Genomic DNA, 27,125 nt, shown 5'->3' with positions numbered 1-27,125 from the left:
AGCAGTTTATTTCAAGTTCAACGTGGGTCTATACGGTATGCATGTAACAACTCGAAAGTTAAACAAGCGTTATGGGTATGTAAGTCAGGTTCATAGAGTATTCAAGGCATACAATATTCAAGGCTCAAGAAAAGAAATGAAGACTTGATAATAAGGTATTAGTACTTAGACAAGTTCACAAGAATGTTCAAAGATTTAAGTTTCGGATTTCAAATCGATTACCTGGTCGAGTTCAATGAGATTTCTACTAAGAGCATCTCCAATGGAGTGTGTAAATCTACACCTCCACATAGGCTCCATGTAAGCGCCACTAGGATTTTACACTCTTATTTCTAAAGTAATAAATATACATCTCATGGCTCTTCCAATGGTGGTGTGGAAATAAAGAGTAAAACAACAGATGTTAACCGTCGCAAGTTTGCAAAAGAAAATTTTAAGAGGAGAACGCACGTCACTTTAACTCACGTCCGTATTCTAGAAATCTGGAAACAAGAGTAGCAACGGTCATGGCCGTCGCAAATGAAATATTTTAAGTACCCACGTCTGTTGAAGTGACGTCCGAATTTTGAAAACCCACCCACGACATTTAAAGTTACGTCCGTGTTTCTTATTAACTAATAATCTGGGAGGGGAATTTCCACCAAATTTTAACAACTAATAGCTATTATATACGGTTTACACACCCCATTGGAAAGGGTTTTTTCAAAGTAGGGGTGTAAATTTCACACATTATACGCTTTACACTCTCCATTGGAGATGCCCTAATGAGGTATATATATATTCACCACGCACGCTGGTGGTTAACCATTTAGAAGGCTAATGTGTTTGAATCAAGGGATAAAATTGCACTCATGTGAGGTAGGCTTAGGCTTGCTTAATAGATTTATAAATAAACAAATGTGTTCACTTTATTGTTCAAAATTTTCTATTACATCATTTAGACTTCATATAGTTTCATTCCCAATAGTTTCACTTACAAATATAATCAGTAACATTGTCTACATTTTCAGATCCCGCATGCACACTTATGTGCAATAAGAAATGAAACTTATGACTGTAATTAAAGTTCAAACGGTTATTTTTTCAAAATAAAAAAAAAAATATATATATATATATATATATATATATATATCATGACATGGTAATTTTCGCCTTAGTAGATACAAAATACATTGTGCAAATGAGCATTTTTGGTTTGGGCTTCTCTTCCAACTTTTCATTTTGACTCCGGAGTACTAAATGAAAGGAAGCCTCTAAGGTTCTCATCCAGAATACTAGATGGGGTTTTTATTCAACATGACACCTCTGACATACATAAGTATCATCTATTGGATGCAATATTAGAGTTTTTAATACCAATCCAACAATTTTTTTTTATGAAGAACACTAACATTTTTCCCAATACACCAGTCTGTATTATGGATGTTTCTATAATCAAAGTTGTTGCCGCTTGAAAAATTGTTTATATAATCATCTACGCATAACATAGTGAGTGTGCACAATGGATAACGCTTTTAATGCCTCTGAACCCCTTCACTCTGCACTCTGCACCTGCTGCTAGCTACTCACTACATTTAATTTGACTCTCAAAGAACCAACATTCCATTGCATTATGTTAATCAAATGGAAGCCCCACACGTGCCAACGAACTGCATGTGAAGTTGGTTCATAATAGCATTTTTAGAATGGGGCCGGGACCAATAACCAATACAAGAATTGATCAAAGTATTGTGCGACTAACGACATGGTTAAACATATGTAATTCAACGATGCGACTAGCATCTATAATTTCTTCCTTTTTTCCTTTTGTCGCCTCCATACATATAATTTGAAAAAATCATCACTCCATCATTTTAATCATTCAATCTCCATACACAAGTAATAAGATCCACATTATATTGAAAGTTTTTAAATAATGGTAATCTTGCCACATAGACATCTTACAGAAAGCTTTTATTTACCCATTCAATTCACTCCACATATTATATCCGACTTAATAGATCTATATATAGAACAAATATTAACAGTGTCCAATCTTTTTTTTCTAATTGTTTCTCATTGTAATCGTTTCTAAATAAATAAATAGAAAATGACTTTTGTTAGCTAGCTACAAAGCCTACAATTTCTTTCTCTGTCCAAGCTACCTACTTATTTAAACCAACCAAAATATTTAGAACGACAAAAAAAAAGAGCCGATGGATTCGCTAAATCATTTTGAAGACAATGATGAAAAAAAGGTTATTCTTCTTGCATTTTTTTTTGAGATATTTTATTCTCCAATGTAGAATAACAATTATTTTGCACACCATAATATAATATTCTTATATCTTACAGGTAATACACTCATATGAATCCAACAATGTTCCTCAATCACATATAGATGCTCGACAAGATAATTACACAACCAACAGTACAAAGGTTAACTGCATCAACATAATACCTATTTTTTGGTAAATTAGTTTGTGGCATATGCACTAATAATTATATATTGACTAAGTTACAGGTGTTAAATACATTTTCGAATATATTTATTCGCAACATGGTAGCACAACAAAAATCAAAGCAGACAAAAAACACAACTAGCATATTGAAGTGTTTTTTCTTTTTGAAGTTTTCTGTCAGACCTCGACCTGTATTAATCTAAACCATATTACATAATATCCATTCAAACAAATGTAATATGTTACTAATTTACATGCATTCATTCCTTTGATTTTCTCCACCCCAATTTTCTTTTCTAGCACGTGCAACGCACGTGCCCATTTACTAGTACATATAGAATTTCTTTTAACAAATCATTATTCTTGTTTGTGTCGCTAACACATTTTAATTTCCTAGAAGTTTTGATCTGCCAAAGTATGGATGATAAATACTATGTAGCATCCATTATTTGTCATGCGACAGACCATGTACCATCCGGTTGAGCACCATTATCACTTGGTTCTCACCATTCTTACGGGAAGTTTTGGTCTACCAAAATAAGGATGATACATACTATATACCATCCCTATTTAGAATGCTACATTCCATATACCATCCTTTTGAGCACCATTATCACTTGGTTTTCACCATTCTTACTGGAAGTTTTGGTCTGCCAAAGTAAGGATGATACATACTATATACCATCCATTATTTGGGATGGAACATATCATATACCATGTACAGATGAAAGTGGATATAATGACCTCCTCAGATCGCTAGTATATAGATCCAAACAATCTGAAGAAATCGTTTAGAACAACTTGAAGCGGTCTGAAATAGTCAGTTTAGAGTAAAAACGAGCGGTCTTCCCAAATCGTTTAAAGTGATTCTGAGTCTTTCATCATCGATAGATGTAGATGAATTTCAAGGTGAGTGGTCATAAATATTTGTTGAATGGCTAATGGCTAATGGCCTGATGTCTTACCTAAATAGTTATCCATTTCACAAGCCTGCGCACTGTAGATTTTGGCATCTTTTTTTTGCCGAGTGAGCTCAGAATTGTATTAAGTATGGGAAAAGGGGTAGGAGATTACAAGAGTTTAAGTGTAAAATACATAATAGAAATAAAGAAAGGTGAAAAGATAGCAGCATACACTGATGAAGTGAGATCATAACCCGTAGGCCTCCAATATATCACTACATCAGGTACCACTTCCATTCAATCAAATATAAAATAAGTGCTAGTGTAAGCCTCCCATTTATATAGCCATGGAGGCTTACCATGATACATAAAGGGGGACTCAGAAGACATAGTTGTTGCTCTCTTTGCCACCTACACATATCCAAAATTAGCAAAGGGGTAGTGCGACAAAGCAATCAACAACCTAGGGAGGTGAGACAACTTTTCCAGCTCTGATTTTAAACCCTCTTTCAAACCACAATAAGTAACAAATTCAAAACAAGGTGGAGATGCCAAAGCCTTGAGAATCTGGTCTCTGGTAATCAAATATTGCACTCTAGCAAGGAAGGAGGTTCATCAAATTGAATCTCTGATATACCACCACGTATTCCAGCAAACATTTGCCAGAGAGTGTCTTCTAGCCGATTGTTCTGTGGGCAGTGGGTGCTTCAGCAACTATTCCTACTCATGTTATTACCATCTACTATTGCTGCACTCATTGTTGACATGTATATAAAACATTGATGGGCCACTATGAACATAGCAGGAATAACAACAAATATTGATTCCAAAGTGAGAGTCAACACTCGGTACAATAAGGAGACCATGAGGAGCCTATATCTTGATTAATTCTTAACTTCGAAGAAATACGCCAGTCAAAACTTTTTACATCAACAATACAAATGATCCAATATCTATAGAAATTATACATAGAAACAAGTAACAATATAATAATTTGTAGATACTGTAGAGTAGGGTTATAAAGTAAACATTAAACACAGACAATAGATCTCCCTTACAAGTCACAAGTACCTAAAACTACATCAATCTCCTACATCCTCGACGATAATGCCACTGGCTACAATTAAGATCTCTTGAAGACAATATAATTCTTTGTACTGCAATCTCGACACTCTCCACGATGGCTAAGCATTCTTCCATATAGTTTGTATTAACACCGACCCCTGCCAAAGTATAGCTAGCATATAACATCCTTTAATTTAAGATTTATTAGAGGTCTTTATAATTTCTACTTGTTTCAGAACTTTCCTGAGTATTGAGATCCCATAAGGTTGAAGTAAATGAAATTGGTTTGCTACGCGAAATTACCCAAAGTATTACATTTGAAGAGAGAGTAACTGCACAAAATAAGGTTCACCTACAAGAGTTGGTTGATAAGAAGTAAGAACCACCACCGTCGCATGACTTGAAATATTATAGTCAGTGGACATAATGCCACTGGCTATAATTTCACTACTCATGTCACAGGGGTGGTTCTTACTTCTTATAGACCAACTCTTGTAGGTGAACCTTATTTCATTCAGTTACTTTCTCTTCAAATGTAATAAAGGCTATTTCGCGTGGCAGACCAATTTCATTCACTTCAACCTTATGGGATCTCAATACTCAGGAAAGTTCTGAAACAAGTAGAAATTATAAAGACCTCTAATAAATCTTAAATTAAACATTTTACCCATTGGTCTGTCGTGGAACTTCCCATTGTGTAATTTCCGCTTGCGAAGAGCACGCAACAAAGTATGCATAACTTGTATCATCCGTCTGACTTTAAGCTACATAACATACAAAATATTACAAAATGAGTCACACAATAATTAGTTTGGCATTAGCATTAATCTAACTAGTTTTGTGGTAAACTCAAAACCACCGGAGATATGCTTATACACTAATTGTAGCTTATACGCTAATTGTTCTGACAACAAACGGCCTCTATCATGATACATACTAATAAAGATGCAAACTATAGTGTGTGTGTTTTTTCAAGAACCAATATCGAAATAAATGGGTTAATCTAAAAGAAGTTAATATTTTTCCCTGCTTGACAGTCATAAAAAAACAAAAAATTAAGTATTGTCATGATTCTGGAATAAATAAAAACAAAAAATTTATGCAATAACCTTAATGACTGTCACCAAAACTCCGTCGGCTTATACAACATACATGGAAAAAATAACTATTAGTACCTTAATATACTTGCTCAATGATCTAAACCCTATTTTCCCAATATGAAGCACAACATCTATGGGGCAAATGTCTTGTTGCCAGTGTGTTTTCATTGAAAGAGCTGAATGGTACAAGATAATCCTGCTACCGTAATTAACCACTACTGTCATTAACAACAATAAATTACAGGATCTCCCTCCACTGCCAATTCGCAGTATGGCAAGGAAACAACATGCACTTCACTTATTCAACATACAAAAGAAATTTCATGCAGATGTTAAGGCAAATAATATAATTCACACATATTGTGTGAGAAGAGATATAAAATACAATAGCATCCATACCTAAAACCAGTCAAAGCAAGCTTAGTGCGATTGTACTCTTCTTACAGGGCTTCGAAAAATAGCGGCACAAGTAAACACGAGACTTTCGGAAGAAACCATTTTTCCTCCTACCACCAATTTCAACTTCTTGTATCCAAATAGCTCAATTACCCGTGTTAGAGTCATCTTCTTCTCCTCATCTACACAATGAAAGTTATCCAACCAAAACAAGCCTCCAGCTCTTAAAAACCCGATCAATATCAAACATCAAAAACTCCATTTTTTCTCTTGACGGCCTTTTTAAGCCTAAACTATCGATAGCATGAACCAGATCAAACAAATTGTCGTAAAAGGGGAACCTCTGATCTAAACTAAAGAACATAGGAAATAGCCCCCTTGCAGCAATGAACTCATTAAAAGGGGCATCAACATTCAATGTTGATGTTACAACAGTCACATTTTTCTCTGCCATGCATCATTGATGCAAAGGTCCCAGATCCACGACCAATATCTAGTCCTATTCTAATTCCCCCACTCCCCAAATCCATAACATCATGGACAAGAAAATCATTCTTACTTTTAGCCTGAACAAATCTATATTTTTCAGTCCCATTAACCAAATCAAAACAACCAACACAATCTGTCTTCATACCCAAGAACTTCCTTTTCCATCTGGGCTAGTTTCTTTTGAGATAAATCAATTTCTCTAAGGATTAAAGAAACTTGTACAAGACCGATTACTATTGCAGCCCAAACTAGTTTCTTAGTGCAAATCTCGAGATAGTTTGCAGCCCATGCTTGCTTTGTACGTACGAACAATTGCGTGAATTGATTTGTACCCGTGATCTTGGATTTTATAAGAGTCAGGATCCCCTAAACCAGGCCACTTGATAACTGTTTAACTCCCTATCCACTTTCACAGCCGTGCGTTTGCATTGAACTCCCTAATTATAGATTTTCAACGCCCACAGTTAGGAGTGTAATAAAAAACCGTTGACCCATCACCCGGTAGGGGACCCGGTCTTCAGTCGCAGCCCAAACCCACACCGACCCGCTATCGTTTCTACACGGTCGGGCTATGGGTGTAGGTTATATGCTCAAACCCGACCCGTCAGACTGCCCGACCCACACCGTATCAAAAGCCGTTGACCCAACTCCATTGATCAGTACAATTTCAAGACTCTAACTCTAATATTTTTGAATATGAATTGTATTTTCTTTTAACTTTTGTACAATTTTGGGAGATTTTAACTGATGAGTTCAACATCAATTTAAATATTCAATCAAGTTTGAACATTAGGCAAATATCAAGAGTTCAAATTCAACTTTCAAATTTTGGAGAAGATGAATCATTCATCCTTGTATTAATTGCGAATTCTTTTAGTCGATATTTTATTGTTTTGTACCATTGATCCTTGTTCTCATCTTCATTTTATCATGTTGTAGAAAATAATCAATTTACAAATGTTAAATCATGAAAAAGAAAATTCAAATTTTAAGATATGGTTTTGGGTTCAAGTTGCAGTTTTTTATTTTTGTTTATTTTTCATTGATTGATTCCATTTTGTTTCTCTGTGTTGTGAATTGGAAAGATATTACCTCGATCAAGAATTAGATTTATAACGTTTTTATTTTTGTAGGAAATAAGGATCTTGGTCAGAGCCTAATATGAGCCCGAGCCCATGAGCTGAAGATGGCCCATTTAAAGATGGACTTATTGGGTGTTGACATTGTTCGCCCATTAGCGTTTCATGTTAGTTTTAGGAGAAGTTTTGAGATCCATGTGACAAGGATGGGGTCAGGATAAAGATGAGTCCTCAAGAAACGGATTGATGTTCCTGGAGCATAATTGTTCTTAAGCAAATGTCAAAAAACCCAAGTCATTGTGCTCAAGTTCGTCAAGTAACCACACCATTGTTTAACAGTGTTTAACAGTGTGAGTTCTGAAAGGTCTGGTCAGTTGATTCTCCCACTCTCACTGCGCTGAGAAAAGAAACACTATATCATGGATCTCTATGAGCTGGAAAACCCTTGTAAGGCTTCACAAGATAATATCCAAGCTCGGCAAGAAGTGAACACAGGAAAAGACGCAGCACTACCATTGATTAGCACTACCACCGCAAAGACATCCGAGCAGGAAAAGCGGCGTTCGCTCTTTCTGATCTCCTTTGCGGACAAAGATGCGGAGACCAACCACACCAAATAAATGTTACTGACCTCCCAAGACCAGAAATGAAAGGCAACATGCCGTCAATCCGCTTAGCTAAGCAAGCGGTTGAAAGAGGGGAGGCGATGCGCCAATTCAGCCTCATTGGTAGACTAGATTTTAACAAAATCAAGCTTGAAGAAGTTAAAAAATTGCACTTGACTGTGTGGAAGCCACAAGGGATTGGAAACTAGTGCCATTGGGGAAGGGATACTTTATGATAAGGTTGGTATGTGAAGAAGATTTACGGAGCATGCGGGAGGAGGACCATGGAGATTTGGAGAGCAAATTCTGCGACTCACTAGATGGACTCGGACTTTGATCCAACTAGCGGTGAACCTCCACGGCATTTGTTTGGGTAAAGTTCCCAAAGCTTCGGCCAACAATATTGGGACTACGAGATCCTCATGTCCATGGGCAGAGCCACAGGGTCCCGATGGGGTGGATAAGCATACACTGAGCAGGGGACTTTGGCTTCTATGCGTCGGTTTTGATTGAGATTGATCTCGCCAAACCAATCCCACAGCAGTTTGAAGTAGAGGAGGAGGAAGGAAAGACCTTCTTGCAAGATGTGGATGTAGGAAAACTGCCCAAATTCTGCCCCCATTGCAAAGTGGTAGGGCACATCATGGCCGAATGCTCAGTCATGCGACGCAGCAGGGAGAAAGAAGGAAGTCACAACCACACGGAAGCCACAGGCAAAGGAAAGCGCAAACTCGGACCAAAGCGAAGAACTTCCGAGGAAAGGAAAAAATAGAAACAAAAGGAGAAACAGGAACAAGGATACCCTCGCTGGTCCCAGTGGCACAAAGGATCCTCAAGGCATGCACAACAATAATCCTGACAACAGTGAGGTCTTTCATGACACAAGCTCGGAGTTAGTGGATAACAATGGCAGGGCCTATAATGATACTTCTTCATTGAAGGCAGCGGCTGCTACCGATGAGGCCAATTTGGGTGGTTCAGGAGAATGCGGAGAGGGACAAAAAGTACCGACCGAGTGAGGAGGGACGGTCTAGCCCAATTCGGAAGGAGAGGTCACAACACTCGCGATGTATAACTCCCGGAGGTTGTAATTCGCTACAAAGGCACTTTCGGCTATTCCTAGTGAGCAGCAAGGAGATCTCCAAGCATCGCTTGAGAACATGTTTCAAGTCCTTCTTTGAAGGCGACTACTTGTCAAGGCGGAAGACCAATTTGGGCGGACATGGCAGAGGAGCTAGATGAGGAAAGCACAGCAAAGGAAGGAGAATGGCAAACTCCTAAGAAGAAGTACAGCAAGTCCAAATGGATGGAGCAGCGGCTTCCCCCTCCCTCCACCAGGGCAAGAGTAGCCTCAAATCTTTCTCAATGAATATAAGCTTCTGGAATATAAGGGGAGTGAAAAAAGAGAAATCTATCACTTACCTTAAAGACATCATAGCTTCGAATAAGCCAGACATACTCTGTCTAGCAGAACCACTTACCGAACCACCCCCTACGACTCCGGAGTTTCTGTGTAGGATGGGGTTTAATGAGTACTTTCTGCATAATAACATACCAAACAGAACCGGGAATATCTGGGTCTTTTGGAGGAAAGGTCTGAATGTTAGTCTTTTGGGCTTGTCGCATCAACAGATTATGGTCAAGGTCGGGGAGGCCACTGTTTCACTGGTGCATGCAAGATCTCCTTATGTACAACGGAGAGCCCTCTGGGATGAACTGAATACTCTGGGAATGAATGTAGGGGCCTGGGTAGTGGTTGCCGATTTCAATATTGTTACCACGGCAACAGAAAGAAAAGGAGGACGCTCACCATGCCAACTGGCGGTCAATGAATTCGTCGAATTCATTAATAAGAATGCTTTGCTTGACTCCACTAACCTTGGCTACAAGTTCTCTTGGTGCAACAAGAGAATAGGGGAGAGAAGAATGCTCCAGAAGATTGACAGAATGCTAGTGAATCAACAATGGATGGAGGCAGCAGCGGGGTGGAAGAGCAAAATTCTTAAAAGAAAATTCTCAGATCACTCGCCGGTGGTTGGCTGGCTCACCTCTATTCCCAAACCCACAAACATTCCTTTCCGGTTCAAGAGGATTTGGATCAACCATGAAGGGTTGAAGGCAGTAGTCAAGCAGAGCTGGGAAGAACCTTTAGAGGATGTTCCAATAAGAAAAGTGATGAAAAAACTGAAACGACTCAAGTTGGCACTCAAACAGTGGAGCTGGGAAGTGTTTGGGAATCTGAAAATAAGGAAAGAGCAAGCAGAGGCAGAACTGGAGCAGGTCCTGCGGGAACAAGAAGAGCACCCCTTTAATGTAGCTCTACAGCACAGTGAAACTGAAAAGGAACAGGAACTCAACAAGCTGATGGACTTGGAATCTGAGCAATGGAGACAGAAAGCAAGAATCGAGGAAACTTTTGAAGGGGACAGAAATACTTCTTACTTTCATGCAATTCACAAGCTGAGGTTGAACAATTCTTTGATTATGGAGATTAAGAAAGGTGATGGTACTATTCTGAAACAACAACATGAGATTAAGCAACATGTGGTCTCAACCTTCCAAAGCAAGTACTAGGCACATTAGGTTCAATACAATGAGCAACTTCTAGATCTGATTCCCAAGCTCATATCGGAAGACGAGAACACAAAGCTCACTAATCTCCCCACAGAAGCAGAAGTGAAAGACGCTGTGTTTAGCATGGATTCTAGCAGCTCACCTGGGCCGGATGGGTTTCAAGGAATATTTTTTCAAACTTTTTGGAGCATTGTGGGCCTAGATGTTTCCAAGGCAATTATTTCCTTCTTCAGGGATACCAAGCTCCCAAAGGGTATGAATTCCAACTTCCTAGTCCTTATCCCTAAGATTAAGCATGCTCAAGAAGTTAATCATTACCGCCCTATATGCCTCAGCAATTTCTTTTTTAAAATTATCACTAAGATTTTGTCATTAAGAACTAACCTCATGGCAAATAAGTTGATTAGTTGTGAGCAGCTAGGCTTCATCAAAGGCAGAAATAGTAACACAGGCATCTGTCTCGCCTCAGAAATGATTAATGAACTGGACCACAAGAGGAGAGGTGGCAACATCAGCCTAAAGCTTGATATTGTGCAAGCTTTTGACACTTTGAGTTGGGAATTCCTTATTCTAGTAATGCAAAGGTTCGGCTTCTCCAAGACTTGGTGTATTTGGATCTCCAAGATCCTAAACAGCCGCTATGATTCGGTGATGATAAATGGAGGTCCTTGTGGGTTTTTTTTGCACCAGAGAGGGGCTACGTCAGGGAGACCCACTGTCCCCATTTCTGTTCGATTTGGCCGAAGATGTGCTCAGCCGAAGCATAAACCACATGTTCAGTTCCGGGCAGGTTAAGCATATGGTTGAGGTAGGCAACACCCATGGACCTACCCACCTCCTTTTCATTTCGAGATGACTCGCTGTTCTTTTGCGAACGGCGGCATGCGGGGACTTAGAAGACTATGGTCTGGCCTTAAGTCTTATCAACAAGCTGCGGGGCAATTTTTCAACACTGACAAAAGCAAGCTTTACATGGGTAGCATGACGGTTGCCAGGAAAAGGAAAATGGAGGAATTCTTTAGAATCAAAGAGGGGGAGTTGCCGGAATCATATTTGGGTGTGCCGCTCTTCAAGGGTAAAGTTACTAGAAGATTCACTCAATCTTTAGTGGATAAAATAAAAAAGAAAGCATCCGGATGGGCTGGCAGAATGCTTTCTTTTCAGGGAAGAATTGTAATAGCCCAATCTATCCTTTCAAGCATGCCAATACACAACATGGCTGTGTACAAATGGCCGGCAAAGAGCATGAAAGAAGGAAATGAGGCCATTCGGAACTTCATATGGTCGGGAGATCCCACAAAAAGGAAAGCAGTCACTCTAAAGTGGGAGGATGTCTGCAAACCCAAAGCCGAGGGAGGGCTAGGCATCAAAAGGCTGGAAGAACTGAACAAAGCACTGCTCTTCAAACTGGCCTGGAGCTTTCTGTGTAAGCAAGATGACTGGAGTAAGTTCATGACCATGAAGTTCACGAAGAAGAACGGAAGCTTCCTCACTTACCATAAGCCCTCTTCAGTTTAGCCGGGGCTAAAGGCTGCACTCCAAGACATCAAATCCTACACTGGCTGGGTCATCGGCAATGGACAAAGTGTGGATTTGTGGAGGGATAATTGGGCTGGACAATCCATCATGGAGCTAACGCCACAAGTGAACTGGTCAGGTTTCAAAGCTACTGTAGCGGATGTCATTGAAGGTAACTCTTGGCGCATTCCCTGCTCAGTCATCAATGTGTTCAATAGGTTCGGGATGGACCTTTCAAGTCTAGCACCCCCAAGTGGGGAAGAGGACTTAAGGATATGGAAACCTGAAACAGGTGGAAAATTCTCTGTTCGATCGGCTTTCGACATGATTAGAAAGAAGAAATCTAAAATCACATGGCACAGGAAGGTCTGGGCATCGCACATTCATCCGCGAGCTGCTAGTCTAGCTTGGAAGCTCATCAGAAAGGCTCTCCCAACAGATGACCGCATCATGAAAACTGGGGTTAAACTGGCCTCGAGGTGTCACTTACGCCCAAAGAAGAAGAGGAGTCGGTCCAAAGATATGCTATGGACCGCACGACAACTAAAAGAGCTATGGGCTTGGGTCATTGGTTCGTTTTGAACCGCATCCCATCGAATTCACTTTCATGACCCCTTATAGGGCTTGCCAAAGGTCGAAGCCCCATCATCCAAGATCTCGGAATGCATTTATTTGTTCATCCGATGGTACAAATCTGGAAAACTTCGCAACAAAATCCACCGAAGATTTGCCAATTAACTTTTGTTATATGAAGAAGTCTACGGTCGCGAGGGGAATCGAGTGACACATCCGCTTTCAAAGGCAGAATGTACAATGGTGTCCGGGACCTCGAATTCTCGCCAGACTCTCAAGTGAAGAGCAAAGGCACCCCACCCTAAGGTATCAAAGAAGTGCATTGGTATCCACCATCGGGCTCGGTCATTAAATGCAACACCGACGGGTCGGTTCTTGGAGTACCATCTAGGGGGTGCCGGGCGTAATTTTCAGAAACAAGGACTTGGCAATCATGGGGGTTCTAGCGGTTGGGCTCCGGTGATGTTACCTCTTTTCAAAGCCGAAAGCGCAGACTATTGTCTACGCAGCAGCAGAAAGCTAAAGACATGAACTGGAACGGAATATGGATAGAGGCAGATTCACAAGATCGGTCGCGGCATTCTCGAGGGAATGACATACCATGGCCACTTAGAGCCCGTTGGAAGCATGCAACCAAGAACTTACAAGAGCTGAAAGTCTCACATATCCGGAGAGGGCAATTTGGTGACTCAGCCGGGGAAGGGCTCTTCAATGCCGCTAGGAGACATCTCATGGGGTTTGAGTAGGCCTGACTTTGTAACAAGTATTGAGAGTCCTTTTAGGACTTATTATAGGTTTGAGTAAATTCGGTTGTAAAGTGATGTACCTCATTTTCTTTTCTTTCTAATAAAACTCCTTATTTGCGTGCAAAAAAAAAGTAACCACACCATAACAGACTATTTGTAACGGATAACATCCGTTACAAAAAATACTAGTAACGGTTATCTTGTATTGACACAAAAGCGTGACTAATATTAGTAATGGATATCTGTAACACTTATTATCCGTTACAAAATTTACTAACAGTTATAAAGTGTCACTGAAATTAATTTCCGTAACGGATACATAACAGTTAGAATTTATTAGTAACGGTTACCAAATTTGTTTATCCTCTGTTAGTAACGGATATAAACGTCACTTTGATTTTCTGTTGCTAACGATTACGTATCCGTTACTAACGAATTTTCATTGTATAAAAAAAAATGGTTTCTCTTGCCCTTTTATATGTGGGTCACCTGTACTGGTGCACGTACCCGTACATGTACCTTTTTTTACTCCACAATGTATCACTGATCACTTGGAACAATTGATAGTCAAACAACACTTCATTAAATAATTACAACTCAAGTCTAGAACTTCAAAGTATCATATAAACAACTTAAGAAAGTAAAACTTAAGTATAAATAAATCCACACCACCTAAGTACAAGCTAAATAATTATTCGAGTAAGCAATCCTTACGCATCGGAATGAAGATCTTATCTTCTCCGACATAACTATTTTAAGTACAATTTTTACAACACCTTGCAAGCTATGATTCGATATCTCCAAAGCATGTAGTCTTTCACTCTTCTATATGACATCTTGATTATGCACTTGTGACTCGTCAACCTACTGTGAATGTCACCTTTCCCTATAAACAATAATTGAAAACAGTGTAAGCGTAGACCCATGCAACCAAAGATAACACACTAACACATATTAGTCTCTTATACTAGTCTCTTAGTTCCTTACGCACAATATCTTATAAGGGATGAAACAAAACTTGCCCCACTGACGTAACTTAGAAAGAAACCAACTTGATAAAGATTATATTACTAAAAAGATGATGAATAAGGCGACAAAAACTAACTTAATAAGGTCGTTAAACCAGAAACTGAGGTAGGTAATGAAAACAAGTCTAGTGAAACTATTTACAGTTAACCTTCTAGCTAAGAGTTCTCTTGCAAATAATACACTTGAATTAAATCTAGTAAGTAGACAAAAGTTTTAAGCTAAAGTCATATAGTGCATTGGCAACAGTTCTGGAATTTTCTTGGCCATAAACCTAGATTTAGAGATCCTAGCAAGGCGACAAGGTGAGGAGGCTGCCTGGACAGCAGCTAGGCTACCTCAAATCACTACACCATTTTTTCTGATCTGGAACGGTTGTAATCTGTTCCTGAACAGATTTGGAATAGATGCTACGCGTCCCTGTTTACTGCGTTCCTAAAATGATTGAACACATTTGGTGCGTTCTTGTTTAAAGTCTTGGAACGGACTGCAGCTCTCCCGTGACATACCACAGCTGTTTCAAATTTAAGGGGTGGAACACTCTTTAAGCGTTCCAAATGAAAATTTTGGAACACTTTCCATGCGTTCCAAATGGAGCATTCGAACTAAAATAAAAAAGTGATGCTGAGTGCCTGGGTGGGTTTTAGAAACGTTCCAAATTACACTCAATGCCAAACTATGATACCTGTGTTACTCGGACAAATGTTACAAAAAAGCCCAACATTAACACAAAGTATAACCTTAACAAAAGACATAAATTGAAAGAAAACACATAAATCCTAACTATATTGAGTTATTTATCTAAAGTAATTACAAACAAAACACATGCTACAAAAGCATATTCCTGAAACAGCTTCTTCAGCAACTTTTGTGTGCTGCTTTACAACAGTTTCCTTAATAGCATCTATCTCAGAATGAGCAGACGATAGTTTTTCATTCAAAATATCAACTTCTTCATTCAATGTCTTTACATGATCATTAAGTGTCTTGATTTCATCCTCCAATCCAATCAGATGTGCACATGTCGCCACAGAAACTTGAACATAACTGGGCTTCTAGGGTTTCTCCTGACCATTGAAATGAAGCAGATGCAGAGGAAAAAACGTTAATTGATTATAACACGAGGTCGAGATATGAGTTTGATAATAAGAAAGAACTCAAATAAGTAATGCATTTTTTTGGACTTTTATATAACATTTTTAGCGTAAGAAAATCTGATGTCTATTTGATTCATTTACATTGGATGTAAACTCCGATTACTTTCCTGAATTTCAGAATGTCAAAAAAGAGGAAGAGTGGTACTTTTGGACTACATTCCAATGTGAGAAATATTTTGGATCTCATTTATTTCATCAGTATAAACTACCAGGCATTTTAAACTACCAGATTAGTTTAAATTAGATTGACAGACCTGATCCCCTTGAGATCCAACTGAAGCCAAAGAAGTCCCAGCTGAATCTGCTGCTGACACTGCTTTCTCAGCTGTTTTATCAGAAGATTTTTTCTTCCACCATCGCCGGTCCATTTGTATGTATGTACCTGAATACATGAGTTGGAAATAAATACCAGAGCTTCATGAAAACTTAATAATTCAGCTATTAGACAAATGCGACATGTAGTTTAAATAGGAGCCCCATTGAGAATCATTAGAAACTTGTTGAACAAGAACATGACACTAGGCTGGTAACCTTAGTTCTGACCCAGTAACTTTACGAGGCTGCAAGGCAGAGCATCGAGCCTAATTGCAACTAATAAGCTAAAGCAGTAGTTAGAACCTCTATGCTGAAACGCTCAGAGTTTATACAAAAGTATTTAGCATTTCAGTCTGAAATCTTACTCTGATAGTACATGATCGCATAAGGAATATCATTCCACGGCTTGGCAACTCTTGGAGAAACGCCAAAAAAGGTACGTTACTAGATATGTTACCTACTTGTTCGCTACCCAAATCACACCCAGACAGGAGAATAAAATGGGTCCAAACCTACCAAGAGACACTACTGTGACTGAGAGCGGTGACCTGACTCATGATCGGACACACACGGACCAGAAACTAATAATGATTTTCTTTTTCCTGATGAGTACTATACAATTAGAATTTTATTCTGGGTCGCCTAACATAGAATAAAAGCCCCTTGGCATGGAATTAGAACCCAAAAATAGACATAGATAATATATTGGCACAATTCTACACAAACATTGAGGCTCCCAGCAATTGTGCTTTGAAAAAAAAATGACCAAGAACAATGACAAAGTTGCGTTTGTACAAAGACATTTACTATGTCAGGTGGCATTGAACGCAATTATATTTGTCAGCATAATGTAAAAAAATACAATTAGATTATAGGGTTAACTAGTATTACCCCACTAGATGAGCCAATTAGGATTTCCCCCCCCACTAGATGGGAAATTAGGGTCTCCCCCCTAAATACACAAAAAAAAAAAAGTCAAAGTGGGTTGACCGAAAAAAATTTTTTGTGTGTGTATTTAGGGGAGACCCTAATTTCCCATCTAGTGGGGGGGAAATCCTAATTGGCTCATCTAGTGGGGGGGTAATACTAGTTCACCCTAGATTATATGCAATAGCATAGCATAAAAACACAGAGCGTCAGGGGACAAACATGAAAGAAAACAAGCAATAAAACAATAGTCAACAAAACACACAGCAAAAATAGAAATCATTTTTCAATGAACTTACTTCCACAATTTTAAAACCATAAGCATGTAAAAAAGAAGATTGCATGAGCAAAGGAGACAAAAAGCACATTCATTATGTGAAAACTTGCCATAAAATAAGTTGTTCTAGTCACCACAATCCATTTTGACAGTATGAGTTAGATGCAGTGTCATAACTCATAAACACCTTAAAAACTATTTTTTTCACAAAAAAAAAGAATATAAACACTAAAATGTAACATTTTAACCCTCATAACAACTTCATTGATATTACTCAATGGAAAATGGGTATACATGCATAAGCAGTACATAGCATTACAATTTCTAATATAATATAATAGGTAGCTAAAGCAAATCACTATAAGCAAGTATGGCAACACAGTATATATCAAACGACACATAACTCAAAAGCAACAGAAATTAAACAATGCAAATAAAAAAAACAAAAAGAAAACAAACTTTAACTTACCCTGATGAGCCTATACTTGGGCTCAAACTTCTTAGCACTGTTAACAGAGTCATAAATCAAACCAAAGCCAGTTGACTTTCCACCACCAAAATGAGTCCTAAACTTGAAAACAAAGATCAAATTTGGATCCTTCACTTCATATATCTTAGACAGCTTCTCCTTCAGCTCCGCCTTTACACCACACAAAACCAACCCAGACTCAAAAAAAAGTAACAATAGATCTAATTAACAAATGCAAATGAGTTAATAAAATAATATTATTACCTTGGAAACATTTGGTCTTCCAGGGTGAAGAACATCAATAACCTAACAAAAAAAAACATCAATAATAATTAATTAGTTAGGGTTTGATTATATAGTTAGTGGGGGGACTACTTACGAACTGCTTCCTGGAAAGAAGGCGGTTGGTCATGAACTTCCTTGTTCGGTTCGTAACTGCCTTGCCGCTGTCTGCCATTTTGAAGTTGTTTTGAGATTGAAGCTTCGAATTTAATTCATGCATCTTTCTAGCAGATTCTTCCTTCTGAAGTTTCTCTTTGTAATCACTCTCGAGTTGGCTCAAATGCATCTGGAATAAACGAGAAGGAAGTAATAAAACACAAACAACCAACCAAATAGGATGTGAAAGTACATGTATAAACAATCTTACTTCTAAAGCCTTGATCACACCCTCAAGCTCTCCTGCTTTCCTTGACCATTCCTCAGAACTATCTTTGTACAACTCAACAAGCTTGGTAACCTTTGCAAAAGAAAAAATAGGAAAAAAACTGACTCAGAGAAATTGCAGTTCAAGGTTTATTTAGAAAAAAATATTGAAAATCAAGGGGTTAGTATATATATTGATGGTCTTAGGAACCTACATTCAAATAAAAATGAAAATTACACCAGAACTCACAGTTGAAATTTCAGCAGAGAAGCGTGCTTCTCTTCAAGCTCCTTCACTCTCTCTTTGTTCCACCTCAGAGATCTTGAACATTCATTAAATTGTTTCTCAACCTAAAGACCATTAGAAATGACAAATCACCAAACAGAACTTCTGCCCAGAATAAAATGTTAGGCAAAGTAAAGGAAGTCTTACATCTGCAAGTTTATTCGACAAGTCTTCCTCAACTTCAGCATGTCTTCTACGCAGTTCGATTGTCTCAGTTACTTTAACCGTCAACTCTTCATTGAGCCATACGTTGTGCCTCTGGATAAGTTCCTTCTCCTGCTCAAATAAAAAGTCCAGACATATTACAAATAAAACACGAATAAACATGGAACCAAATTATCCATTGATCATTATACTTCCCATAAATCTGTGAAGTGTTAAACTAGAAAATTTTATTTCACATCAGAAAATAGAATAAACCTTCCATCTCCCTGGCTGCCACATTTCTAGTGGAGAGAAATAAAACAAAAAACAATCAAAATTTTCTATTAACTTACATACCATCAACAGAGCTTGTAAGAACTAATCTCTTATTAACGTGTCTAACCTCGGCTAGTGCCATGGAGAGAAGACAATCGTGAGTAAATGGGTTAGCATAAGGATGTTGCAGAGCTGTACGGCCAATTTCCAAAACCAAATTCTCTTCTCCAGCCTGTAAATGCAATTGAAATATTATATTACACAACTCAGCATGAATGACTACCTCTGACTGAAGGATCTAAATCAAAAGAGAGATGACATCAAGGTGACAGAAGATATTGTTGTCTGGAGCTACATGACAAAGACAGGGTTGCATGTGCTGGTGTCGTCAAAGTATGTTAATGATTTAATAACACGAGGAGTGTGACACAAATTAAGTCTCTATATTAGATAGAGAAAGTATAGAAAACAAAAGTGAATTTTTTTCTGTCATAATTCATTCACAAATTTATGTACTATATAGAAGTACCTCTTGAAGAAGGCAGAGAGCAGCAGGCACCCAAGACCACAGAATACGAAGAGAAGATTTAGGTGGGACCTTTTCCCTCACATTACCAGCATATTCTGGCTCAAAAAGAAGTTTATCCCTCACATCCATCAAAAGCTCCTTCAAATTGAACATAAAAAACATGAGTAGGCTTTCAAACCAAATAGGGGGGAAAAAAAGGTATTCTATATTATACCATGATGCAACAGGTGATAATGAACCATACCAAGAGGGATCTTCCCATGCCCATTTCTACACTTCAAACATGGACACGAGAACAAGCTTTCTGGTTCACTCTTATAGTTTGTAAACCTAATAAACAATTCTACTCTTTTTATATACTCATCAATGCCCCTAGGTTTGGACATCCAAAATTTGTCAAGCAGGGCTGACATTCTGAAAATGGAACTTGAAATTAGAAAGCACGAAATAATCGAAAAGACTAATCTGTAACCATAACCTATTTTTGTACCACCTAAATACAAGCATTGTTGCATTTTTTTTTTTTTTCTCTCTTTCTATATAATGAAGCACAAAGTATTCAAATATCAAGTCAAGCAAAAAATGTTTGAAGTAACTAAATAGTTCAATTAACATCACATTAATTAACAACAAACACATTTTTAAGTAACCAATTCAAAGAACATTAAAACACCTCAGTTAATTCAGATTCAAAATATAGAGCAATCTTATAGAAAAATTGCTAAAAAATATTACATCGAAGTTATCAATGAAGCGAACTTGAATGAATCAAACAATTTTGATTTATGAATTGAAGAAACAATTAATTCGTGATTTGAGTTAGTTTGATTTCGAAATTAATCAAATTAATAAAGAGTGAGATCGCTTGAAATATTAAGAGTGAGATTGATAGAAATGTTACCTGATTGACCAAGTTAAAAGTGAGATCGAGAAATGAGGATGCGTCCACGAGAAAAGTTGGAGCAATCTGGAACCCTAGTTTTAGTAAAAAAAAAATAGAAAATAAAATGAAGAGTTGGAGCTGAACGGTTGTTTGAAGTGTTCCCGCTAATTGTAAGTGTTAATTTTTAATCGTTCATTTTAGAACTATAAAATAATTTGCCGAGTTGGTTAACTGTTGGCTCCTTTAGGGAGATTGGTCTAGTGTTCGAGTCTCACCCAAACCAAAATCAGTTCATTTTATTAAAAAGGAACGATTTTAAAGTATTGGAACACCTTTTAAGTGTTCCCATCCAGGAACACACTTTATCCATTCCAAACCCAATTTATATTGCAAAAAATGGTGTGGTGAATCGAGAACTCACTAGCACAATACAAGTCAAGAGCTACAATTCAAAGTTAGTAGGTCAGATCTTACATAAGATAAGCCACCATATGTTTTCAACAGCTCACAGCTCAATCGTGTTGTATTTTTTAGCCCCTTCTGTATGCAGCAAGGGGCTGCGTGCCAAAGAAATTATAAAAGAAAATCAGTTTAGAGTGCGAGGCAAATAAACTAAATACTTATAATGAAATACATTAGTACACAAAAAGCTAAACAATATGTCTCGAAGTTTCATATAGTACTCCAAAGCATGTAGTCACTACAATATGTCTCGAAGCTAAACAATTATATTCAATACATCATCAAACCTCTTACAAAGTCTCGAAGCTAAACAATTATATTCAAAGTTACACGGACAAATGCATATTCTTTTCAACTTTCAAGACCCAATATTTTCTCAAATCTTGCTTTTTATAAGTTGAAGTGTAAAAACCTATGGAACATACCCTGCTCAAAGTCTTGGCGACAATTGACAGCCAACAACATTTGACCAATAGAATGAAGACGAATAACAGGTCAAGTACAATTGAAGGATATTTAAGTTCTCTCCCTCTAAGAACTGGACCAAGCCATCCCACCATGCCTTGTGAGATTAAGCATAACACTACACAATTTACAATTTGACAACATGAAAATCAAGTCGACGCTAGCAAAAAAAAAATAAACAACTGACGGGCTATCACAAAATCCTACTTGGTACAATTTAAAGACACAGACAAAGGTGCACAGTTGTACTATGTGGCCTGAGCATTACAAGATTCACTATTTCAATACCCTGCCTTGTGTGCTGACAGTTCAATGATACTCCCAAATGCATCCCATGAGAACTCTAGTCAAGTTCCAATAGTAAAACAAACTACACTAGCAGGTTCCTATACTAGGAACTTGAAGAGAAAGATAGTGACATCAATTTTTACTAATGCAACTAAGCAAAAGCTGCATTATTAACTAAATAACCATAATTAGTCAAATGCAAAGTACAAATTCTTAACTCAAACAACAGCACAGGCACTATTAAAGGAGCCCAATTCAGCAGCAGTTAAATAGCAATGACCAGATTAGGCAGGCGATCAAGAGGCATTTTAAAACTTCATATAACCTTCAGTATGAACTACTACAATAAACCAGAATGTACTCAGGACTTGCCGCCACAAGACATTCACAGTTACTACAGAAGCACACCAAGAATATTTACTATTGATCATAGAAGCACCATAGCTACTGAAAGCCCTTCTGTAGGCTTAAAGTTTTCACAAGCTGTTAAGTCCCTTCTGTGATCAAAGCACCCTTCAAAGAAATGCTATGAACATCACATCCAACCATGGAAAATAACAATCCATCAAAATAATCAGAAATGCCCACCCCTTCTTTTTGTTTTCAGCTTTTCTATTCAACTGGTTTATGATCCACAGAATACCCAACAGATCCGAATACAAAATAGAATTACGTCCAGGTTCCTACCAGCTCCGAATATGAGAGCAGAATATGACCAAGTTCATTTGAAGGATCCCAATCTGTTGTCTTTAATTGTAAGCTATTTGACTATTTACTTGTAGTCGACATTTACATTCTGATGAGCCTTAAGGCAGACCTCGATAGAAATATACAATTTAAGACAGACTTCTTTTGTGCTAAATATTGGCGCTTGCCCCCTAAGATCAAGGAATGGAGGTGGGGATTACCTCGCTATCCACACCTCAAACATCAGCACAGGCATTTTAAGGGAGATTTTCTCATAGATCATCCCATGTAAAGATTTTACAAATTCTTTATGAAACTTTTGACCAATCAAAGCCGGCCTATACATCCGTTGGACTATAAGTAACTCAGTCAAGCAACCCTCATACGCAAAAAATGCACAAAGGTTATAACCTCTTTGTTAATAGAAGAGGCTTAAGTCTAACACTACACTCACAAGAAGAAGTAAAAAAAACAAGAAATGGACAACTTATTAATAATAAAAAAATCACATGTCAAAAAAGGATATAAAACTAGACCAAGTCAATTACCTTGGTGACTGAAATGAGCCCAGATCTTCAAATTCTCAAAAATTTGGAATTTTTAAGGTTTAAGCAGTTTGAGAAGAAAAAAATGATTAAATACCAACTTGAAAATAACTTGCGCAGCAGGATGTGAATCCTAGATTCCTGGACAAAGATGATTACAAAGGAATGCTCAGCACGAAAAATTAGCTCTAAATTATTGACTAAATCTTGATATCATTAGTAGCTAAATTACCTTCTTTTATTACATGGTCAGTAGGCCATGCAATGGAATAGCCTAGAGCATCTTCAAAAGTTATGGAGACCATTGCTTGGTCTCCATAACTTCACCTTAGGATCGTTGAAAATTTTTACCTCAATCTTAGAAGCACCAGACCCAAGTTATTTTCCCTGCACTACGATGTCGGGATTATCTGATAACCAAACCCCTTCAGCCACAACGTCTCCTCTATCCATTCGGAACAACTTGCACTTGACACCCATGTGTGGGTTGTTTGGCTTTAAAAACATAATCATACTACTTAGTCATTAAAAACCATTAAAAACAAATTCAAAAGTAATAAAAATGGCTTTAGAGCATCTTTAGCAGTGATATCAACCATTAAAAATTTGGTGTTTTTTCAACTTCAGGAGAGCTACATGTTGATGAAAACACCAAAAAAAATCAAACCAAACACCAAATCGACCAATATTTGGTTCCAGGTTTGATGCTGTATCAAATCAATTACGTTGTTTAGAACAGGCCAGCAGCGGTTTTGCCAAAACCGCGTGGACGGGCCGCTAAATGGGTTTCTATGACGGTTTTGTTAAAACCGCGATCGGTTTTCCTAAAACCGCGTGCTCTCAATTACAACAACGGGCAAAAAATGGCCAAAAAACGGCTATATCTTTCCAACAATGAGTCAAGAACCCTATAAATTGAAACACTCACCCCATATTTTTACACTCACTTCTTTTCATTTCACTCTACTCTTTATTCTCTACTCTTTACTCTCTATTCTTAAAACAACAATGAGTCAAGAACCAAAAATCAAAATCAAGAGGGGCTTCATGGATACAAGAAGAAGATATTGCTCTCACCAATAGTTGGCTACAAGTTAGTCAAGATGGTGTAGTAGGAAATGAGCAAAAGTCGAACGATTTTTGGGCTAGAATTCTAAATGCAGTTCATGCAAGTTTAGGAAGAATGACCGAACGCAACTTGACGGGTATGAAACACCGTTGGTCTATTATTCAAGTTAATATCAACAAGTTTCATGCTATTCTTTCTAAAATTCAAGCATCTCCTCCAAGTGGCTATAATGACAATATGATGGTAAGTATTTACTTTTTATTTGTTATTTTGATTAACAAATACATTTTTCAATTCTAATTTAGTTTTTGCTTAATTGGTAGGTTGAGGAAGCAATAAGTGCATATGCGATGCATAATGGGGTTTGGAAGTGGATGCAATGTTATAATATGGTGAAAGACTCACCCAAATGGAAAGAGGCTGAGAGAAATGATTTGCATCCTACCAAAAAGTCGAAGTCAAGCAATTGGGGAAGGAGGTTCATCAATTCTAATATCAATTGCGACAACTCAATCAATGGATTATGATCCACACCAAGTTCATGGGCTTGAGGATAGACCTCTTGGAAAGAAAGAAGACACAAAAAGAAGGCAAAAAAGAAAGAAGAAGGTGATTCTAAAGTGGAGGAATCCGCTAAGAAACTTGATGTTTTTCTGATGGAACTTTCTAAAACCACCAAAGAAGGCTATGAATTGGAAGCTCAAAGACAGTTGAAGAAAGATGAGATGGAATTCGGAAAACTTCAATTGAAGAAAAGTTCGATGGATTGGAAGCTTCAAATCCAAAAAGAAAAACTTCAATTGAAGAAAGATGCGCTCCGAGTTCGAGAAGATGAAAATGATGCAAAAATATTAGGAATGAAATTAGAAGGATTACCCGAAGACGAGCGCGAAATTTGGAAACTCAAAAGGGTAGAAATTTTACAAAAAATGAAGAATCGACTTGGCAATATCATTGGTAGTAGTCAAAGTAGTGCATAGTCTAAATTTGAGTTTGTATGTCTTTTAATTTGAGTTTGTATATTTTTTAATTTGAGTATTTTAATTTGTCTTTTAATTTATGTCTTTTAATTAATGACGTACTTTAATTTAAGTTTGTATTTTAATATTAATTAGAATGTACTTTAATTGAATATTTTCTTTTAATTTAAAGTTGATACTTTTTATCATTCTAAAAAAAATTTGTATTTTCAAAATTCTCATATACATAAATCCTTTCATAAAACCACAAATACATAGAAATTGAAACGATAAATAAACACAAAGTCTAAATGAAGTGCAAATAAAAATAGAAATCAAGTCCGCCCACGCCTACTCCACAAATGCTCGACCAAGTCATTCTTCAATCTATCATGAACAACTTTTGAATGAACCCTCTCGACGCCAGATGCCCAACGAGATAGAACAAAGTGGCGTTGATCTTCAGGAGCACCTTCTCTACTTGGTATTTCCAAATCAGGAATATACTACGGGATATCCGTTTCGCGTTCATCTTCCACAATCATATTGTGTAAAATAATGCAAGCCCTCATAACAGTAGCCATGTTATCCAAATACCATAACCTGCACGGATTCGCTAAAATAGCCCAACGCGACTGTAATATACCAAACGCCCGCTCAATGTCTTTTCTAGCAGCTTCTTGCTTCTTTGCAAAATGTTTGTCTTGTGAAATAGTCGGTTTAGCAATCGTTTGAATCAAAGTGGCATAATTAGGATAAATACCGTCAGCCAAGTAATAGCCCATATCATAATGATGGTCATTCACAGTGTAGTTACAAGGAATAGCTTCATCATTGACTATATCATCAAATATTAGTGAGCGGTCAAGCACATTAAGATCATTGTGAGAACCCGCCATTCCAAAAAAAACATGCCAAATCCATGCGTCACGATTGGCAACTGCCTCCAAAATCACTGTTGGTTTATACTTATGGCCAGTGTGAGACCCTTGCCACGCGGATGGGCAATTCTTCCATTGCCAGTGCATGCAATCAATGCTTCCTAGCATTCCAGGCCATCCACGTTCCTCAGACTCTTTAAGCAAACGTTGAATATCTGCAGCATTTGGTTTGCGCAAGTATTCACCTCCAAAAATTCTAATAATTCCATCACAAAAATAGCGCATGCATTCATGAGCGGTTAACTCAAGAACATGTAACATATCATCTACTAGATCAAGAGCAGAGTCCATAAGCAAGCATTCGTATAGCAGCAATTACTTTTATTTTTGGGTTAATCCCAAACTTACCCGCACAATTAACTTTTTGTTAAAAATATGGTACATTATGATTAAGATGATTGAAAATACGAGTAAATAATGATCGACCCTACTTAAATCGGCGAAAGTCGTGGTCACGAAATATAGGATTTTTATTTGAAGTAGTTAGCATTTACACGAGCGGTGTTGCCTCGTCCGACGAGGCTTATATTTTCTTCCTTTCTTGAACCACCATGTGGTCTATAAAAGACTCGCTTCTGGCGATGCAATAAACTTCGGGACGATGTCGAACCAAAGGTAGAGCAATAGCCACTAATTTACGAGTTTTAACTGCAATGTTATCATTTGAAGAGCTCGAGCTCGAACTCGAGCTTGATGAAGAATCAGAAGAAGATGAATGATCCATTGAAAAAATCTTCAAGAGTTTTGGTAGTTTTTTTTTTTTTTTGGCTCAAGGAGATGAGTTTAGATGAGAGGGAACATGAAAAATGAAGAGAACATCGCAAAACCAAGAGAGTTAAATGGTTATAGCACTCGGTTTCTGGAAAACCGTGTGGGCTTGGACCTGTAAGATGGGATTTTATGGAGCGGTTTTGGCAAAAACCGCGTGGAAATTATATATGGCGGTTTTTGCTTAAAACCACGTAGTTGTTTGGTGTTTTTTTGATGTTGCTCCTAAAGTTGCTTGGTGTTGTTTTGGTTTGGTGTTTTTTTGGTTCAAAATTTTGGTGTTTTTTTAGTTGCTCTCCTAAAGATGCTCTTACCATTCGTGTATTTGTAGTTGTACTGAACATTGGGTCGTAGCCCTGTTTAAGACAATGCAAGAAAATATAAGGAAATGCTCAAACAGATGTACATATGTAATGCTTTGCAAGTGTTGGGGTTTATACCAATGCCAATCAATTCCCCCACTACACAGATAACTTGTATTTGAACACAATTCAACTCTAGACAAATTCCAAATATCAA

At 37.7% G+C, this 27,125-nt stretch overlaps 5 protein-coding genes across 15 annotated transcripts; 2 read left to right on the top strand and 3 right to left on the bottom strand.

Moving 5' to 3' along the window:
• The first annotated feature begins 9,595 nt into the window (after positions 1-9,595).
• Positions 9,596-10,651, top strand: LOC147509748 (uncharacterized). Its single transcript, XM_086597905.1, has one exon. It carries the CDS (start codon positions 9,596-9,598, stop codon positions 10,649-10,651), a length of 1,056 nt encoding a protein of 351 aa, XP_086454031.1.
• Positions 10,652-12,277: 1,626 nt separating this feature from the next.
• On the top strand, positions 12,278-12,751 carry LOC147509747 (uncharacterized). Its single transcript, XM_086597904.1, has one exon. It carries the CDS (start codon positions 12,278-12,280, stop codon positions 12,749-12,751), a length of 474 nt encoding a protein of 157 aa, XP_086454030.1.
• A 2,521-nt stretch (positions 12,752-15,272) lies between these two features.
• LOC147509746 (small ribosomal subunit protein eS24-like) lies at positions 15,273-18,332 on the bottom strand. The gene is made up of 5 exons (XM_086601986.1): positions 18,039-18,332; positions 17,924-17,965; positions 17,660-17,830; positions 15,926-16,053; positions 15,273-15,581 (listed from the first exon to the last, which is right to left on the bottom strand). The coding sequence occupies exons 1-5, from the start codon at positions 18,225-18,227 to the stop codon at positions 15,524-15,526; spliced, it is 588 nt and encodes a 195-aa protein (XP_086458112.1). The 5' UTR covers positions 18,228-18,332; the 3' UTR covers positions 15,273-15,523.
• LOC147509745 (uncharacterized) lies at positions 18,086-23,435 on the bottom strand. 11 transcript variants are annotated; one of them, XM_086601978.1, is made up of 11 exons: positions 23,102-23,435; positions 22,873-23,010; positions 20,897-20,979; positions 20,441-20,514; positions 19,754-19,953; positions 19,540-19,677; positions 19,138-19,242; positions 18,738-18,866; positions 18,555-18,655; positions 18,309-18,398; positions 18,086-18,227 (listed from the first exon to the last, which is right to left on the bottom strand). In XM_086601978.1, the coding sequence occupies exons 5-10, from the start codon at positions 19,805-19,807 to the stop codon at positions 18,323-18,325; spliced, it is 603 nt and encodes a 200-aa protein (XP_086458104.1). In that variant the 5' UTR covers positions 19,808-19,953; positions 20,441-20,514; positions 20,897-20,979; positions 22,873-23,010; positions 23,102-23,435; the 3' UTR covers positions 18,086-18,227; positions 18,309-18,322. The 11 variants fall into 11 exon arrangements, with proteins under 11 accessions (XP_086458104.1, XP_086458101.1, XP_086458102.1 ...); XM_086601975.1 differs by having other exon boundaries at positions 20,441-20,979; XM_086601976.1 differs by having other exon boundaries at positions 19,754-20,514.
• Positions 22,065-26,129, bottom strand: LOC147509744 (uncharacterized). The gene is made up of 2 exons (XM_086597903.1): positions 25,501-26,129; positions 22,065-22,134 (listed from the first exon to the last, which is right to left on the bottom strand). The coding sequence occupies exons 1-2, from the start codon at positions 26,127-26,129 to the stop codon at positions 22,065-22,067; spliced, it is 699 nt and encodes a 232-aa protein (XP_086454029.1).
• Positions 26,130-27,125: the final 996 nt, after the last annotated feature.

Source organism: Coptis chinensis, chromosome 3 (genome assembly GCF_015680905.1).
Source record: "Coptis chinensis isolate HL-2020 chromosome 3, ASM1568090v1, whole genome shotgun sequence".
Classification (NCBI taxonomy): Eukaryota; Viridiplantae; Streptophyta; class Magnoliopsida; order Ranunculales; family Ranunculaceae; genus Coptis; species Coptis chinensis.
Note: the sequence above shows the minus strand (reverse complement) of the source record. Positions and strands in the feature narration are given on the sequence as shown.